This window comes from Capricornis sumatraensis, chromosome 9, assembly GCF_032405125.1.
Source record: "Capricornis sumatraensis isolate serow.1 chromosome 9, serow.2, whole genome shotgun sequence".
In the NCBI taxonomy this organism is placed as follows: Eukaryota; Metazoa; Chordata; class Mammalia; order Artiodactyla; family Bovidae; genus Capricornis; species Capricornis sumatraensis.
The window spans coordinates 52,041,984-52,061,349 of NC_091077.1; the positions used below are offsets into that span (position 1 = coordinate 52,041,984).

A 19,366-nucleotide genomic window follows, 5' to 3' on the forward strand; every position below is an offset into this window, starting at 1 on the left:
ATCTTTTGGCAATGTTATATGGTCTCCCATAAAGCTACTGGGATTTTTCTCTAAATTTTTCTTTCTACAGATTAATAAATGATTATTTTTTTCAACTAGACATACTGTAAATGTAAAAGTAGGCAATCATATAAATCTTAAAAGAAAAGCTAAAATTAGATATTTTTCTTAATTGATTTAGCTGTTATTGTTTCCATACTATTCTGATACTTTGTTTCCTATATTTCTCTTTCGCTTCAAAAGCACTAGAATAAGGTCGATTAACCTAGATTTTTATGTAGATGTACCTACTGTAATTGTATTCATTGTACTGTGTGTATATATGTGTGTAAAATCATTTTACTTGACTAAGTGCAGCACAGGTTCACTATGCTCATCAGAAAATAAAAGCATGTTCTCCTTACTTGCAGCATAGGTTTTTCAGGATTAACCTGTAATAATGCTCATTCTATAGGTTCCTCCATCAAAGAAAACACAATGTTTTGGCCTCTGTTGTTCCTCTCACACATACTTCTCCTACATAACTTTTGAAATGTCTTTTTGCAGACCTAAACTAATATAGCTAGAGATCTTCTAGTCATTCTACTGTCTCTAGGAGAAAATGGAATGTTGAAATCTTCAAATTTAGACCAGATTAATAGGCTCAAGTGGATACATTTACATATACAAGATAGCAATACATTGTTTCAGGCTCTTGCTATACTTCCCTTAGGAACTGCTTCAATTAATGGCCATTTTACAAACTGCTGAAGGAAAAAGACATTTATTATTGCACTGGCACGTTTTGACTCCTTAGTGATAATTATGTGTTTCTTGGTTTTGTGATTCTTTTGATTGAAGTAGTAATTAAGGTAAAATTACCTTTAGGCTATTTGTTTACCTTTAGAACTTAACTAAGTTGGCTTTAAAATGTAATCACCTCTCATAGGCAGAATAATAGATAGAAATTTGCTTTCGATTATATATTCATTTGTACCTTTCAAGTATTTTCTATTCAAATAGAAATTATATAAAATTTAAATAGTCTGTGATATAACTTGAAAGTAAAAGCATTTATCCTATTAAAATTCACAATATTAATTTCAAAACACTACTTTGTGACTAAAATGGCATTTTAAAAAGAAAATTAAAAGGCAACCACTCTACAGAAAGTTTACTATATTGATTAATTGGTTTAAACCAAATAAAACAACTTCTGAATCAGTCATCTCCAATAGGTATATTTTAGCCTAAAAATGAATTAATTTCCAGTAATGAGTGGGAACTCTTACTTAGCTGATAATAGATATTGAAGATATTAACAATAATGCTTAGAGCATAATAAATAAAATTTTATTTTTAAAACAGTAAATACATTACAGAACTTTGAGTAATTTCATATGATATAAACCCCAAAATCTGGTTATGTAATAATAGTTTGTAAGACTTTAACCCTATTTCATTCCACACTTCTTGGAAATTACTTTTAAAATATGAGTTCAGGGATAATTTATTCCAAACAGACTACAGAAAACAAGTAGCAATTTTTCCCCTAGCAATCTAGCGTAGGATATTACAAATATAAGTGACTGCAGTAACTGCCTAATACTCTGAGCGCCGCTGTTCACCTACTTGGAGATAAAGTAACCAAAAACCAGCCGGAAACTTAGGGCTCTCACCTCACAGAAATCCGCAGATCTCACAGACCAACTGGAGGAGGACTGCGGCAAAATTCCATCCCTAAATTTGGGATACTCCAACTTTCCAGAAGATGATCTCTATAACTTCAGAAACAAGGTAAACAAAACATATATGCCCAGTGAAGATTCTGAGTGGATTCCATAGCGAAAGAACAATGGCCGCTCCAGAGAATTACGGAGGACGCGCCGAGCTGGTACTGCTGTGCGCGCTGCTGGGTGCGCTGGGAAAGGCCGGGAGAGGACAGATCCACTACTCTGTGCCTGAAGAAACCGACAAAGGCTCCTTCGTGGGTAACATCTCCAAGGACCTGGGGCTGGAGTCACAAGAGCTTTCGAAGCACGGAGTCCTCATCGTCTCCAGAGGTAGGACGCAGCTGTTTGCTCTAAATCCGCGAAGCGGCAGCTTGGTCACCGCGGGCAGGATAGACCGGGAGGAGCTCTGCGCTCAGAGCGCGCGATGTTTTGTAAATATTAACATCCTAGTTGAGGATGAAGGGAAACTTTGGGGAATAGAAATAGAAATCACTGACATCAACGATAATAACCCGAAATTCCAGGTCGAAAATCTGGAAGTAAAAATTAACGAAATCGCTCTGCCCGGAACACGTTATCCACTGCCAGAGGCTGTGGACCCGGATGTGGGCTTGAATTCCCTGCAGAGCTACCAGCTCAGCCCCAATAACCACTTCTCCCTGGACGTGCAAACTGGAGACGACGGAACTGTAAGCCCAGAGCTGGTGCTGGAGCGCGCCCTGGACCGCGAGGAGGAGGCTGCTCACTACCTGGTCCTCATCGCCACGGACGGAGGCGAACCGCGTCGCTCCAGCACAGTGCACATCCGAGTGACAGTGTTGGATACAAACGACAATGCCCCGGTTTTTGCTCAACCGATTTACCGAGTGAAAGTCCCAGAGAACGTGCCCCCGGGGACCCGGCTGCTTACTGTAAGCGCTAGCGACCCGGATGAAGGAACCAACGGGGAAGTGGCTTATAAATTCTGGAAAATTAGTGAAAAACAATCTCCGTTATTCCAGCTGAATGAAAATACTGGCGAAATATCAACAGCAAAGAGTTTAGATTATGAAGAATGTGCGTTTTATGACATGGAAATACAAGCTGAAGATGTGGGGGCACTTCTGGGGCGGACCAAAGTACTCATTTCAGTGGAAGATGTCAATGACAACACACCTGAAGTGACCATTACATCTTTGTTTAGCCCAGTCCTGGAAAATGCTCTTCCTGGGACAGTAATTGCCTTCTTGAATGTGCATGACCGAGACTCTGGGAAGAATGGTCAAGTTGTCTGTTATACACGTGATAATTTACCTTTTCAATTAGAAAAATCAATTGATAATTATTATAGATTGGTGACTTGGAAATATTTGGACCGAGAAAAGATCTCTATGTATAATATCACAGTGGCAGCCTCAGATCTAGGAACCCCACCTCTATCTACTGAAATTCATATTGCCCTGCAAGTGGCAGACATCAATGACAATCCACCCATTTTCCCTCATGCCTCCTACTCAGCCTATATCCCGGAGAACAACCCCAGAGGTGCCTCCATCTTCTCTGTGACTGCTCATGACCCTGACAGTGGCAGCAATGCCCAGGTCACTTACTCTCTGACCAAAGGCGGCAGCATGGTGGCACCTCTCTCCTCTTACGTCTCCATCAGCTCTGACACTGGTGTCCTATATGCTCTGCACTCCTTTGACTATGAGCAGATCCAAGACTTGCAGCTACTGGTGACAGCCAGTGACAATGGGGACCCTCAACTCAGCAGCAATGTGTCCCTGAACCTGTTCATACTGGACCAGAACGACAATGTACCAGAGATTCTGTACCCCATGCTACCCACTGATGGCTCCACGGGTGTGGAGCTGGCACCTCGCTCTGCAGAGCCTGGCTACCTTGTTACCAAGGTAGTGGCAGTTGACAGAGACTCAGGCCAGAATGCCTGGCTGTCCTACCGCCTGCTCAAGGCCAGTGAGCCAGGGCTCTTCACAGTGGGGCTGCACACAGGCGAGGTGCGCACGGCGCGGGCCCTGCTGGACAGAGACGCGCTCAAGCAGAGCCTGGTGGTGACGGTCCAGGACCATGGGCAGCCCCCTCTCTCAGCCACCGTCACACTCACCGTGGCCATGGCAGATAGCATCCCAGATGTCCTTTCTGACCTGGGTAGCATCAGGACCCTAACCAACTCTGAGGATTCAGACCTCACACTGTACCTGGTGGTGGCAGTGGCTGTCGTTTCCTGCATCTTCCTTGCCTTTGTCATCGTGCTGCTGGCGCTCAGACTGTGGCGGTGGCACAAATCAAGACTTCTCCAGGCTTCCAGTGGTAGGTTAGCAGGCCTGCCAGCCTCAGGATTTGTGGGCATGGAAGGAGTACAGGCTTTCCTGCAGACCTATTCCCATGAAGTCACCCTTACCTCTGACTCTCAGAGGAGTCACATGATCTTCCCCCAGCCCAACTATGCTGACATGCTCATTAGCCAAGACAGCTGTGAGAAAAATGATTCCTTGTTAACATCCATAGATTTTCATGAATGTAAGGATGAAGCTGCTTCTGTTCAGGTGAGTTGGATTCATTGTTTATGTTTATTTCTTAGAGGAATTATATTTCTTATAAATTTAATTTGTGTTTTGAAACATGCATTGTAAAGAAAGTTTAAAGATAGCTTTTAAGGTGTACCGCAGAGTTTGGGGTTTGTGTTAGTGATACAATAAAATTGAGTTCTAATCATCATAATTGTTTCATCTGCTTTCCAAAGGCTTAGACAAAATCGTTTAAATATGAACTCTTAACCTCTTAAAACTTTTCATATTTTACCATAATTATCATCTATTCACTTAAGAAATAGCTACCCAACCACGTAAGGTCAGTTCATTTTATATATAGGAATATATGTGTGTGTGCGTGTGTATACATGTATATGTATAGACACATAAAGGTATATATAAATTAGAACTTACAAAAATTATTGAGGTTTCTAAACCCTTGTATTAGCTTAGTAAAAGTAAAAGACATCTCAGAATTTTTAGGATTCTTAGGATTTCACCTAAAACTAGGTTCTTGAAAATTTCTTCAGTTTAAACCTCTTTTATGAGCTCTGTGTCTGTATCAGTACCCTTCAAAGCTTTAATACTTCTTGTATTTCAAAGCAAACATATTTTAAAGGGTGGTGCTAGGTAAGACTGGTTCCTAAATGTTGTGTGTGTGTCAGTGGTCACCCAGGACTCATACCAATGGAGACATGGCATCTAAAGCCTAAAATGGCCATTGCCCTCCCCATCAAATATGAAATAAAATGTTATCTTAAAATTGTTGAAAGTGACCTCTGTAAAGTGCAGAAGAACACATTTCATTAGAATTCCAATGAGCTGTTTTGACTGTACAGTCATGTGAAATGTGCCGTGTTCTTATGGTTAGAGTTTGAGAGTGTTAGTTTTATGAAAAGAAGTTACATGTACACAAATTTTAAACAAGCCAATCAGTTCAATTAAAAATGATTCAGTTTGGACTTCTGCATCCCTTGTTATAGCATTTAAATAAAATGAATGGTTGATTTGTCATCAGATGAGAGTGGAAAGTACAATGAATTATTTGTTATCAACTAAAAAGACATTTCTGAGGGATTGTGCTGTGTTTCCTCCAATCCATAGATAATGGTAGGAATTAGCTTTATATTCTGTAGTGTTTAGGTGTACAGTCACTTGTGGAGACAACTATTTTGTTGACACTTTGCAAATTTAAAAAGTGAATAGAAAGTTGCCCCAGTACTCCTGCTGAAAGCATTCACTAATTGCAAATAATAATAATAATAACCAATGGAGTAAAATAATTAGAAAAAATGTCACTATATTCAGTGAATTTATATAAATAAATTTACCATGAACTCAGTTCCTCCAATTCTGAAGCCATTACTTCAGTATAACATGTATACATAGATAAGGAAGTGATGCATTCTACTAGAATATCCCTTTGTGACTTTGTATTGAAGGACAGACAAGTATTTCAATACATTTTAAGGGTGAATTTATATAAGATGTTGGGTATGACATAAGCCAGTTAATTCTGAGAAATGAAGTAGGAGGTACACCAAATAATCTCTGACTACATCATAGGGACAGTTTTTTTTGAATAACTTCTTCTTGAGTTAGAAGAGTAAAAAGAAATTATTTTGTAAACAGAATGTTGATATATCTATCAGAGGAGATGTTTGAGGATTGGTACAAAATTACACAACTTTACAAAATAATTTTCAACAGTATTGATGTTCTCTAATATATGTGACATGAAGTAGCAATGATTATGTAGACATGTGAGGTAAACATAGGAATCAATGAAAGAAGCTTTAAATTTTTTTATATATCATAGCTAATTAACAGAAATGACTCATGGAATTTGTAGACAACAAACTCTCTGAGAGCAAGACCTGTGTCTTATTCACTGTTATATTGCCACTGACAAGGACAGTGCTTAGCACAAAGCAAAAGTTCAGTGTATGTTTGCAGAATGGTGAAATAAATGGACCAATATATATTGACTTTGTAAACAAACCCAACATGATATTTCTAACAATTTAGAAAAAAGACTTTAAATAAGTCTTGATGATTTAAAATATTAAATATATTAGCATTAAAAAATGGCTTGTTAAGTTAGGCCCACAAGTTTATAATTATGAAAGCTGGTTAAACTGAAGCTGCAGGGGCTGCAGTTTCCCAGTGCGGACTCTGGGCGCCGCTGTTGGCCAAAGTGGAGAACTTGGTACAGGGGACTTCCTCGCGCAGCCGCAGCTCAAGTTCTCTGGCTCAGACTCGCTAGTGTAAGCCTTTCCACCGTTTCCTTCTCTAGAGAAGAAACCCTCCCTAACCCTCAAAAAGCTGTTGGGAGCTCCGGACGACTGCAACATAGCCATTATTTATAATCCGGCGTCTCCAGGCCGGTGAGCAAACTAAGGCGGGAGGGGTGAGGCGGGTGGTGGTGGACGCAAGAGGGATGGGGAGCTGCGCTGGGAAGAGCGGCTGGGCTGAGAGGCGGCCAGTGCTCTTTCCGTTCCTGCTGTCTTTGTTCTGCCTGGCGCTCTCTGACCAAATCCACTACAGGATTCCCGAGGAGATGCCCGAGGGCTCGGTGGTGGGGAATCTCGCCAAGGACCTGAGACTCAGTGTCCAAGAGTTACCGACTCGAAAACTGCGCGTCAGTTCGGAGAAGCCTTACTTCACTGTGAGCGCGGAGAGCGGGGAGTTACTTGTGAGCAGCAGGCTAGACCGGGAGCAGATATGCGGGAAGAAGTCAGCCTGTGCTCTGGAATTTGAGGTTGTTGCTGAAAATCCATTGAACTTTTATCACGTGAATGTAGAGATCGAGGATGTCAATGACCACACGCCAAAATTCTCGCAAAATTCCTTTGAGCTGCAAATAAGTGAGTCTACGCCGCCAGGCACGCGATTTATATTAGAAGTCTCGGAAGATGCAGACATTGGCTTAAACTCTCTGCAGACTTATAAACTTTCTCTTAGCCCTAGTTTCTCTTTGATAAATAAGGAAAAACAAGATGGTAGTAAATTCCCGGAACTGGTATTGGAGAAACCCTTAGACCGGGAACAACAGAGTTACCATCGTTTAGTCCTGACTGCCTCAGATGGTGGGGATCCACCCTTAAGTGGCACTACTGAGCTCCAGATCCAGGTCACTGATGCCAATGATAACCCCCCGGTATTTAGCCAGGACGTGTATAGAGTCAGCCTTGGAGAAAACGTGCCCCCAGGCACCACTGTGTTGCAGGTGTCAGCCACCGATCAGGACGAGGGCGTCAACTCAGAAATTGCTTATTCCTTCTACAGGACCGGGCAAGTCTTCGGTCTGAATTCAAAGAGTGGGGAAATTACAACGCTAAAAACACTGGATTTCGAAGAAATCAAAGACTATTCCATTGTGGTGGAAGGGAGGGATGGCGGAGGACTGGTTGGACAGTGTACAGTTGAAATTAGCATTCAAGATGAAAATGACAACAGACCAGATATTACATTCCATTCTCTAGTCGAAATGATTCTGGAAAACGCAGTGCCGGGAACTCTGATTGCTTTGATCAAAATACATGACAGAGATTCTGGGGAGAATGGGGAGGTTAATTGTCGATTAGAGGGTAAAGTACCTTTTCAGATAATCTCTTCCTCCAAAAATTCATACAAGTTGGTAACAGCCGGGATCCTGGACCGAGAGCAGATCCCGGAGTACAATGTCACCATCATAGCCACTGACAAGGGCAAGCCGCCTCTCTGCACCCATACAAGTGTTACCTTGCATATTACTGATGTCAACGACAATGCTCCGGTTTTCCACCAGGCCTCCTACGTCGTCCACGTGCCAGAAAACAACCCGCCTGGAGCTTCCATCGAGCAAGTCAGGGCCTCTGACCCCGACCTAGGGCCCAACGGCCACGTCTCCTACTCCATCGTGGCCAGCGACCTGGAGCCACGCGCGCTGTCGTCCTACGTGTCCGTGAACCCGCAGAGCGGCGTGGTGTTCGCGCAGCGCGCCTTCGACCACGAGCATCTGCGCGCCTTCGAGCTGACGCTGCAGGCCCGCGACCACGGCTCGCCCGCGCTCAGCTCCAACGTGAGCCTGCGCGTGCTGGTGGGCGACCGCAACGACAACGCCCCCAGGGTGCTGTACCCGGCGCTGGGGCCCGACGGCTCGGCGCTCTTCGACACGGTGCCCCGCGCCGCGCAGCCCGGCTACCTGGTCACCAAGGTGGTGGCGGTGGACGCCGATTCTGGACACAACGCCTGGCTGTCCTACCACGTGCTGCAGGCCAGCGAGCCCGGACTGTTCAGCGTGGGGCTGCGCACGGGCGAGGTGCGCACGGCGAGGGCCTTGGGCGACAGGGACGCGGCCCGCCAGCGCCTGCTGGTCGCTGTGCGCGATGGGGGACAGCCGCCCCTCTCGGCCACCGCCACGCTGCTCCTGGTTTTCGCCGACAGCCTGCAGGAGGCGCTGCCGGACCTCAGTGACCGGCCCGCGCCCTCTGACCCCCAGGCCGAGCTGCAGTTTTACCTGGTGGTGGCCTTGGCCTTGATCTCGGTGCTCTTCCTCTTGGCGGTGATTCTGGCTGTCGCCCTGCACCTGCGACGCTCCTCCAGCCCTGCTGCTTGGGGCTGCTTTAAGCCTGATCTGTGTGTCAAGTCTGGACCGGTGGTTCCTCGCAACTACAGTGAAGGAACTTTACCTTATTCGTACAATCTGTGCGTTGCCCATACTGGAAAGACAGAGTTTAATTTTCTAAAATGTAGTGAGCAGTTGAGTTCAGGACAAGATATACTTTGTGGTGATTCGTCTGGGGCCTTATTTCCACTCTGTAATTCCAGTGAGCCGACTTCCCATCCCGAAACTCTAATGGCGGTGAGTTCCATTTAAGTATCTACTCCTTTTCATCATCTTTGCAATTTTTTTTATTCACATGAAAATATATTGCATTTTTAAGTCTAACGAGTTGCTTAGGAATAATCAGAGCTCATCCGAAAGCTGTATATCCAGCCATCAAGGGGAATGGTTAATTCAGAATAGGTATGTGACATAATATCTTACCCAGTTAAGATTTACCAAGTTGAGAGTATGCTCTATGTTTCACAACAAAAGTCTTTTTGCCAATTTCTTATCTCTTTTCTAATCTAATGAAATTTACCCATTGCTTTTTTATTCTTCATTTAACATATTTAGATGTTTGATATATATAAGTAAACATTAAATTTAAAGTAGGTAGTCAATTCATTCTTTAAAGCAAAAAAGCTACTACTAGATATCTTCCTTCACCAATTTCACTGGTACAGTTTACATCTCTTGCTTATATTTATTCCTCATGTCTAGTTCCTTAAATCTACCTATCTGTGAGTCTTTGAAGTCCTTAAAATTTAAAGAAAAAGTACTGTGTGAGAGAGACTCAGTGAACTCATCAGAAAGTCCAAGTCATTATCTAAGTTCCTTCAAATTTCCTTGAATGCAAAATCCTCTTCTTTATAGTTAACAGAAGGAGATACTTGATAAGAGAAAAGGAAATGCTGCTCCCTCTATCACTTGCTCTCACACCTGACCTATTTTTTTGAAGCAGAAAGGGGAAAGTCACTGTATTTGTCTTATTACTTGGAGCCCTAAACACTAGGTGACTAGAGGTTTTCTCATCGTTCTGTCTGTAGACGGGAAGAAGAATTCTGAATTATTTTTAAGGCAAAAATCTACTAATTTCAAGCACATAAAAGATGCCATTACATAAGCATCTGTCTTTTGCTTGTTTTCTGTTAGGAACTGCTTCAGTAAATAATTTCTTTACAAATTGCTGAAAGAAATTTCTTATTGTGGTACTTAATTTGTTCTACATCTTGTGTTTCTTTTCCCCTCAAATTACTAATTTAGATGACCCTTATAATAAGAATTTTAAGATTATATTAATATTGCTAATTTCTTGGTGAAAAAACTGAAATGGAAACTTACTTTTCAGTGTATGTTATTTGAATCTTCCAAATGCTGTAGGCTGTGCATGCACTATGAATTCACATAGAAAACTAAATATTTTAAAAATCAAAATAGCTTAAAAGTTTAACAACCATAACTATGTAAAATTTAAAAATCCCAACCTACTTAAAGTTTAGCAATATTAGATGAGAAAATCTAGTACCATTATGTAATTAAATTTTGTAAACAAAATCTTAAGGAAACTTTACTCCAGGAATCTCACCATGAAAGTGGATGTCTTATAAAACAGCTTCAAATTGAGTAATCTATATATTCATTCAATATAATTATGTAAATATAAATGTACATATAAAATAAGAAAATATGGATATATTTCCAAGGAGGATTGCACATTTTAATTACTTCAGAAAATAACAACCTATAGAAAACAGTTGAAACATTATAAAAAATGAAATTTGAATAATTTACATATCTAGAAAGAGCAAAATGCTATAAAAAATGATAGTAAGGTTGTCTGATATTAATGACATTTAATAGAAATTTCATGTCATTTCATTTCCAACTAAAATATCCACAAGTGGTCATTGCTTTTGAAATATAAATGCACGACACAGAGAAATCTAAAATCATAATAGTAAGAGAGAGTAGTGTTTTGTCAGTCATCTATAGCAAAAGTATTTCGCATCTCAGTGGGTGTAGTAACGGCTTAGGACTCTGAGCGCCGCTGTTCACCAACTCTAAGAAAAGCTCAGTCAGCTTTCGGTCCGGTATTAGGGTCTGCAACTCCACAAAGCCGCTCGGATCCCACAAACAGACTCCGGGGCTGCAGAGTAACTCAGCCTCTGAACTTGGGGCACTACGGGTTTCTCCTGAGAAAAAAAAATCGCCATAATTTGCAGGAGGAAAACAGAAGCTCAGGAATCAGCGTTCACAGGAAGTATTCTGAGGGAAAAACCTTTAGAGAAGCAACAATGGCCGCTCCAAAGAATCGCCTGCACCGCAGAAGACTGTTCCTTTTCTGCCTTTTCCTGGGGAGGCTGTGGGAGACGGGGGCGAGCCAGATCCGCTACTCGGTACCTGAAGAGACAGAAAAAGGCTACATCGTGGGGAATATCTCCAAGGACCTGGGGCTGGAGCTCCGCGAGCTGGCAGAGCGGGGAGTCCGCATCGTCTCCAGAGGTAGGACGCAGCTGTTTGCTCTAAATCCACGAAGCGGCAGCTTGGTCACCGCGGGCAGGATAGACCGGGAGGAGCTCTGCGCTCAGAGCGCTCGGTGTCTGGTGAACTTTAAAGTCCTGGTTGAAGACAGGGTGCAACTTCACGGAATAGAAATAGAAGTCACTGATATCAACGATAATAACCCGAAATTCCAGGTCGAAAATCTGGAAGTAAAAATTAACGAAATCGCTCTGCCCGGAACACGTTATCCACTGCCAGAGGCTGTGGACCCGGATGTGGGCTTGAATTCCCTGCAGAGCTACCAGCTCAGCCCCAATAACCACTTCTCCCTGGACGTGCAAACTGGAGACGACGGAACTGTAAGCCCAGAGCTGGTGCTGGAGCGCGCCCTGGACCGCGAGGAGGAGGCTGCTCACTACCTGGTCCTCATCGCCACGGACGGAGGCGAACCGCGTCGCTCCAGCACAGTGCACATCCGAGTGACAGTGTTGGATACAAACGACAATGCCCCGGTTTTTGCTCAACCGATTTACCGAGTGAAAGTCCCAGAGAACGTGCCCCCGGGGACCCGGCTGCTTACTGTAAGCGCTAGCGACCCGGATGAAGGAACCAACGGGGAAGTGGCTTATAAATTCTGGAAAATTAGTGAAAAACAATCTCCGTTATTCCAGCTGAATGAAAATACTGGCGAAATATCAACAGCAAAGAGTTTAGATTATGAAGAATGTGCGTTTTATGACATGGAAATACAGGCAGAAGATGGTGGAGCATTGAAGGATCGGACTAAAGTACTCATTTCAGTGGAAGATGTCAATGATAATAGGCCTGAAGTGACCATTACATCGTTATTTAGTCCAGTGAGGGAAGATGCTCCTCCAGGAACAATAATCGTTCTTTTCAATGCTCATGACCGAGACTCTGGTAAGAATGGACAAGTTGTCTGTTCCATCGAGGAGATTCTACCTTTTCAGTTAGAAAAGTCAGTAGAAGACTATTATAGATTGCTGACAGTCCAAAATCTTGACCGAGAAAAAACCTCTGAATATAATATCACAGTGACTGCAACAGATAGAGGAACACCGCCTCAGTCCACGGAAATTCACATCATCCTGCACGTGGTTGACGTCAACGACAATCCACCATCCTTCTCTCAAACCTCCTACTCTGTCTACCTCCCAGAGAACAATCTTAGAGGCACCTCTATCTTCTCTGTGACAGCCCATGACCCAGACAGCAATGAGAATGCTCGAGTTATTTACTCCCTAGAGGAAGACACCATCCAAGGGGCGCCTCTCTCCTCCTATGTTTCTATCAACTCAGACACTGGTGTGCTATTCGCACTGCGCTCCTTCGACTATGAGCAGTTTCGAGATCTTCAAATGCAGGTGAGGGCAAGCGACAGTGGGGACCCACCACTCAGCAGCAACGTATCACTGAGCATATTTGTGCTGGACCAGAACGACAACGTGCCAGAAATCCTGTATCCTGCCCTCCCCACTGATGGCTCCACGGGGGTGGAACTCGCACCCCGCTCTGCAGAGCCAGGATACCTGGTCACCAAGGTGGTGGCAGTGGACAGAGACTCGGGACAGAACGCCTGGCTGTCCTACCGTCTGCTCAAGGCCAGCGAGCCAGGACTCTTCTCTGTGGGGCTGCACACCGGGGAGGTGCGCACGGCGCGGGCCCTGCTGGACAGAGACGCGATCAAGCAGAGCCTGGTGGTGGCAGTCCAGGACCACGGCCAGCCCCCTCTCTCGGCCACCGTCACGTTCACGGTGGCTGTGGCTGACAGCATCCCCGACGTCCTGGCTGATCTAGGCAACCTTGACTCTCCTGCCAACCCCGAGGACTCCGGCCTCACACTCTACCTGGTGGTGGCGGTGGCCGCGGTCTCCTGCGTCTTCCTTGCCTTTGTCATCGTGCTACTGGCGCTTAGGCTGAGGCACTGGCACATGTCGCGTCTGCTCCAGGCTTCCGGCAGCGGGTTGGCTGGCGTGCCGGCGTCTCAGTTTGTGGGCGTGGACGGGGTGCGGGCTTTCCTGCAGACCTATTCGCACGAGGTCTCGCTCACTGCGGACTCAAGGAGGAGTCACGTGATATTCCCGCAGCCAAACTATGCGGACACGCTCATCAGTCAGGAAAGCTGTGAGAAAAGCGAGCCTTTGTGCGTTTCAGATGATTCCAGGTTTCCTATAGAAGACACCCCTTTCGTTCCAGTGAGTTCGACTTTTTCTTTACTTTAAAAAAAAATTGGTTTTCTCTTTAAGTGCTTTCATTTAAGGTAAGTTGATATTAACATATTTCTCACCATACATTTAAATTTTCACTAAGCCTAATTTTTTGCTCTAACACCTATAAGAGTCAGACGCGACTTAGCGACTGAACAACAATATAGAAGGCATTGATTACATCGTTGAAACAATCTGCTTTTTCATAATAATTAACCTAGAGTCAGTGGAAACCCTCTTGGGACAGCCCTCATCATCAGGCACTGGGCATGGCACTTTGGCTAAGGTTGCTTGAGTGGTGACCACAGTTCACTACTAATTCTTAGGACAGGTTTCTATTCCTGAAATTTATTATTTTTGTTGTCTGCAACGGCTGCATTGTGAAATTCTTACTCTAAAAACATGTCTACAGCTGGTGCTATTTTTGTAAGGGTAAGTTAATAAGAAATACATTCTATTTGGAGAACTAAGTGAAAGCTCAAATTCAGTGCTTCTCTTCTGTTTCTGTGACCAGGGAACACCCTTTAGAGGTCATGTGTTTCAGGTCACATGTTTGTAGAAGTTGTTTGCATTTAGAGATCATTTCTGAGGATGAGTCAAGCTTCACTGATTATTTCCATATCCTCATACAGTATGTTTTATTCTTTTAATGGTGAAAAAATGCTCTTTTTAAACAATAAACATTTAATTTTGGTGAAAATTTTTAATACCATTGGTTCTCACCCTCTTAATACTATAATTATTAATAGTTTGAAACTCTGCTATAGTTTATATTTGCTGAAGAGCAGTTTCGTAGATTGGACCCCATGAGAAGACAAAACATGGGAAATAAAAATTATTCTTCAACTGTTACTTATGATTCAACACTACAACTTTTGAGGCTAGAAATAAATTTGGATATGGGAGATGCTTTAGGAAAATATTCTCAGGAACTACTAGGAAGGTTCTAAGAATAGTCACTGGCTTTTAGATATAAAGAAAATAATTATTATTATGTAATGTGATTTTAACACAATGTGATTTCAAGTAATAAATGACATTGTAGGAGACTTTGAAAACAATATTTGAAATTGACTCAAAATTCTATTTTAAACATGCTGAATATAAGGGCTAAATATGTCTGTCCATCATACAGATGTTTTAATTATTTCAAATGCTCTTTATTCCTAAACAAGTAGGAAAGATATAATGCATTGCTCAGGGTCATATTTTTAACCATGCAATAGGAAAACTATCATTTAAAGTTTCTGTCTTGGGGAGTAACCTTTAGTACTTGTTATACATAAATACTAAAATATGTGTTAATGTGAAAAAAGTAATAACAAATATTTATGAAGACTGTATATCATGGTAGGTGACTACTATTCTCTGCCATAAAAGGTGATTTGTCTTTAAAAACAGTCCACAAGGCTCTTTGGATGGATGACTGGGCAGACTGTGGAAAATGCTGAATTCTTGTTTTCTTAAATCAGGCAGGACTTTTGCATTGGTAAACAGTTTATATAATAAGCTTAAGGATAAAATTCTTCCCCATATTAATGTCTTGTCTTTAAAGAAGAGTTAATTAAAATATCTTGGATATCTTCAAAACAATGAGGTAATGGAATATGTAGTATTGATCATCTTTGCAGTTGGGTGAGGGGTAAATGAAGATTAAATAGTAATGCTCCCTAACTTCTTTTATAAGTTTGAAATTTTCCACAGTAAACTTCTTGAAAAACTTAACTATAAAGACACTGCCTATATACTTTACTAAAACTAAAACTTAGGCAATTACATAACTATATATCTTTAGATAGATATATATTCTGGGCTTCCTTGGTGGCTCAGTCGTAAAGAATCCGCCTGCCAGTGCAGGAGACACCGATTCGATCCCTGGTCCAGGAAGATTCCCCGGAGAAGGAAATGGCAACCTTCTCCAGTATTCTTGCTTGGAAAAAAAACATGGATAGAAGATCCTGACGGGCTACAGTCCATGGGGTCGCAAAGAGTTGGACACAACCTACCGTCTGAAAAACAACACATTCTGGAGAGAAATTGCCTCAAGACGAAAATGTGAGACTGCGATCCCACACGAGGCCTCTGGGCGCCGCTGTCGGCCAGTGCAGGGCTAGCGCTGACACCCGAGATTCCTGAGCCTCTAGGCTGGGATTTCCAGCGCAGCTACCGACAGAGAGAAGGAAACCCGCTCACACACCCAGGCTCCTGGCTGCACAAACGGATTCCCAGCTCCGCCTGTCCTGGGCCGAAAGTTCTTCTAGTGATGCCATGAACTGCAGTTTCTTTGGCTTTTCGGAAAGACTGGGACCCAGCGAGAACTAAAGCGCGCAATGGGAGGGAGCTGCACGCAGACACGCCCGGCTGACCGGAGGCAGGTACTGTTTCTCTTCCTGCTGCCTTTGTTCTACCCCGCGCTCTGCGAGCAGATCCGCTACTCGATTCCCGAGGAGCTGGCCAAGGGCTCCGTGGTAGGGAATCTCGCCAGGGATTTAGGGCTCAGTGTCCTGGATGTGTCGGCTCGAAAGCTGCGAGTTAGCGCGGAGAAGCTGCTCTTCAACGTAGACGCGGAGAGCGGGGACTTACTTGTAAAGGACCGAATAGACCGTGAGGAGATATGCAAAGAGAGAAGAAGATGTGAATTGCAGTTGGAAGCCGTGGTGCAAAATCCTTTAAATATTTTTCATATCATTGTGGTTGTTGAGGATATTAATGACCATGCTCCTCAATTCGATAAAAAGAAAATACATTTAGACATTTTTGAATCTGTATCCGCAGGTGCACGAATATCCCTGGACCCTGCCACTGACCCCGATATAAACATGAACTCAGTTAAAGATTACCAGATAAATCCTAACCCTTATTTCTCATTAATGGTTAGAGTTAATTCTGACGGTAGCAGATACCCAGAATTATCCTTGGAGAAACCCCTAGACCGAGAAGAGCAGCAATCCCATAGCTTGATATTGACTGCCTGGGATGGAGGGGACCCTCCACGAAGTGCCACCGCTCAAATAGAAATCTCTGTCAAGGACACCAATGATAACCCCCCGGTGTTCAGCCAAGATGAATATAGACTTAGCGTTAGTGAAAATCTACCCCCTGGGTCCTCCGTGTTGCTGGTGACAGCCACTGACCAGGATGAGGGGGCCAATGCTGAAATAAACTACTACTTCAGAAGCACTGCTCAGAGTACAAGACACAAGTTCTCATTGGATGAGAAAACAGGCATGATTAAGAATAACCAGTCATTGGATTTTGAGGATATAGAAAGATACACCATGGAAGTGGAAGCAAAGGATGGAGGTGGTCTCTCTTCCCAATGTAAAGTAATCATAGATATCCTCGATGAAAACGACAACATCCCGGAAATAATCATTACTTCTCTCTCTGATCAGATTTTGGAGGGTTCTGTACCAGGAATGGTTGTTGCCCTTTTCAAAACACGGGACCGGGATTCTGGAAGAAACGGTGAAGTCACCTGTCATGTCGGAAGAAATGTTCCTTTCAAGATTTCTTCTTATAATAATTACTACAAGCTGGTGACAGATGGGAATCTAGACCGAGAGCAGACTCCGGAATACAACGTCACCATCACAGCCACCGACCGGGGCAAGCCTCCTCTCTCCTCCAGCACTACCATTACCCTACACATCACGGATATAAACGACAACGCTCCGGTTTTCCACCAGGCCTCCTACGTCGTCCACGTGGGAGAAAATAACCCGCCTGGAGCTCCCATCGCGCAAGTCAGCGCCTCCGACCCTGACCTAGGGCCCAATGGCCATGTCTCCTACTCCATCGTGGCCAGCGACCTGCAGCTGCGCGCGCTGTCGTCCTACGTGTCCGTGAACCCGCAGAGCGGAGTGGTATTCGCGCAGCGCGCCTTCGACCACGAGCAGCTGCGCGCCTTCGAGCTGACGCTGCAGGCCCGCGACCACGGCTCGCCCGCGCTCAGCGCCAACGTGAGCCTGCGCGTGCTGGTGGGCGACCGCAACGACAACGCCCCCAGGGTGCTGTACCCGGCGCTGGGGCCCGACGGCTCGGCACTCTTCGACACGGTGCCCCGCGCCGCGCAGCCCGGCTACCTGGTCACCAAGGTGGTGGCAGTGGACGCAGACTCTGGACACAACGCCTGGCTGTCCTACCACGTGCTGCAGGCCAGCGAGCCCGGACTGTTCAGCGTGGGGCTGCGCACGGGCGAGGTGCGCACGGCGAGGGCCTTGGGCGACAGGGACGCGGCCCGCCAGCGCCTGCTGGTCGCTGTGCGCGATGGGGGACAGCCGCCCCTCTCGGCCACCGCCACGCTGCTCCTGGTTTTCGCCGACAGCCTGCAGGAGGCGCTGCCGGACCTCAGTGACCGGCCCGCGCCCTCTGACCCCCAGGCCGAGCTGCAGTTTTACCTGGTGGTGGCCTTGGCCTTGATCTCGGTGCTCTTCCTCCTGGCTGTGATTCTGGCGGTCGCTCTGCACCTGCGACGCTCCTCCAGCCCTGCTGCTTGGGGCTGCTTTAAGCCTGATCTGTGTGTCAAGTCTGGACCGGTGGTTCCTCGCAACTACAGTGAAGGAACTTTACCTTATTCGTACAATCTGTGCGTTGCCCATACTGGAAAGACAGAGTTTAATTTTCTAAGATGTAGTGAGCCATTGCATCCCACTCAAGATATAGTGTGTGGTGATACTCCTGGGGCCCTAATTCCACTTCATAGTGGGAATGACTTGGCTACACATCCTGAGACCCTAACACTGGTAAGTTTCATTTTTTTCTTCTGTAATATTCTATTTTTTTCATATTTTGGGCGTACTATTTCACTTTTACATCTAGAATCATATTTAGAAAATCCATAACTAATCACTGTCTTGTCTTTTCAGTTTTTACTGACTACATTTTCAACACTCATTTTGTTCATAAGTTGCTCTGTAATTCAGAAAGGATGTAACTAAATTGGAGATATCTTTTCAAGCCTAAGTTAGCAAAACAGGCTGTGGTCTTGGCTTCTTACCAAGTAAATAAATAATTTGAAATTTAATAATATTCAGGTACTCCTTAAATATCAAAGCAGATACTCATATCAAAGAAACATGTGTTGCAGATAATTCTGTATGTGCATTCTAGTATCTTCATTTATTTTAACATTTTTAAAAACTGTTGGGACTTCCCTGGCAGCCCAGTGGTTAAGACTCTGTGCTTCCAATACAGGAGGTGGGATTTCAACCCTTAGTCAGGGAACTAAGATCCTGCATGGTGCAGCCAAAAACAAAATAAAATTAGATTTTAAAAATATAAATAAAACTGTAAGCATTTGAGGGGACATAGCAGATCCATGAATCCCTGAAATTGCATGCAAAGTTACAGATGTATGCAGTTTTCCTGGCAGAGGAGTCAAAACTTTCATTCTATTGCCAAGTGTTGCTATGGGCCCCAAATCTTAATACTAACTACCCTAGAGGAATTTCTCTCTTCAATTTTTGGTCCTTCTGGTTTTTCTTTTATATATATTTTTCTTGGTACTCAAATTATATTCTTTCCAAATCTTTTTTCCTTTTCATTGAAGATAAGGAATTTCCCACAAAGCAAATGAAATGTCATTGTGCTCTGTGTGCAATCTCTGACTCATTATCTTTGAAGACAAAAGACAAAATCTTTAAAGAGTTTAATGGGGGGGGGGCATAATTACATAAATGTTTCTAAAGAACCTGTTCTCTCTTTATGAAAGAAGTGAACCTCCAAACTCCTCATCTTTGAGGAGAGACCTACTACTGGATTGATGGGAATATACATCTGAAGATGTGTGGGCCAGTTTAT

The 19,366-nt window shown here is 44.0% G+C and overlaps 2 protein-coding genes across 6 annotated transcripts in view; both read left to right on the forward strand.

The window, feature by feature from the left end:
• LOC138085891 (protocadherin gamma-C3) overlaps positions 1-19,366 on the forward strand; it is a 138,269-nt gene that overhangs the window by 16,327 nt on the left and 102,576 nt on the right. Inside the window, exon 1 of one of the 5 annotated variants that reach the window (XM_068980501.1) lies at positions 6,684-9,089. The exons of 2 other annotated variants lie outside the window; for them this stretch is intronic. In XM_068980501.1, the coding sequence (XP_068836602.1) occupies positions 6,684-9,089 (2,406 nt within the window). Of the gene's footprint in view, positions 1-6,683; positions 9,090-11,128; positions 13,553-15,894; positions 18,310-19,366 lie in introns of those variants that run through there. 2 more of the 5 variants (XM_068980496.1, XM_068980500.1) reach the window with 2 other exon arrangements.
• On the forward strand, positions 1,835-4,827 carry LOC138085516 (protocadherin gamma-A8-like). Its single transcript, XM_068979960.1, has 2 exons — positions 1,835-4,258; positions 4,810-4,827. The coding sequence occupies exons 1-2, from the start codon at positions 1,835-1,837 to the stop codon at positions 4,825-4,827; spliced, it is 2,442 nt and encodes an 813-aa protein (XP_068836061.1).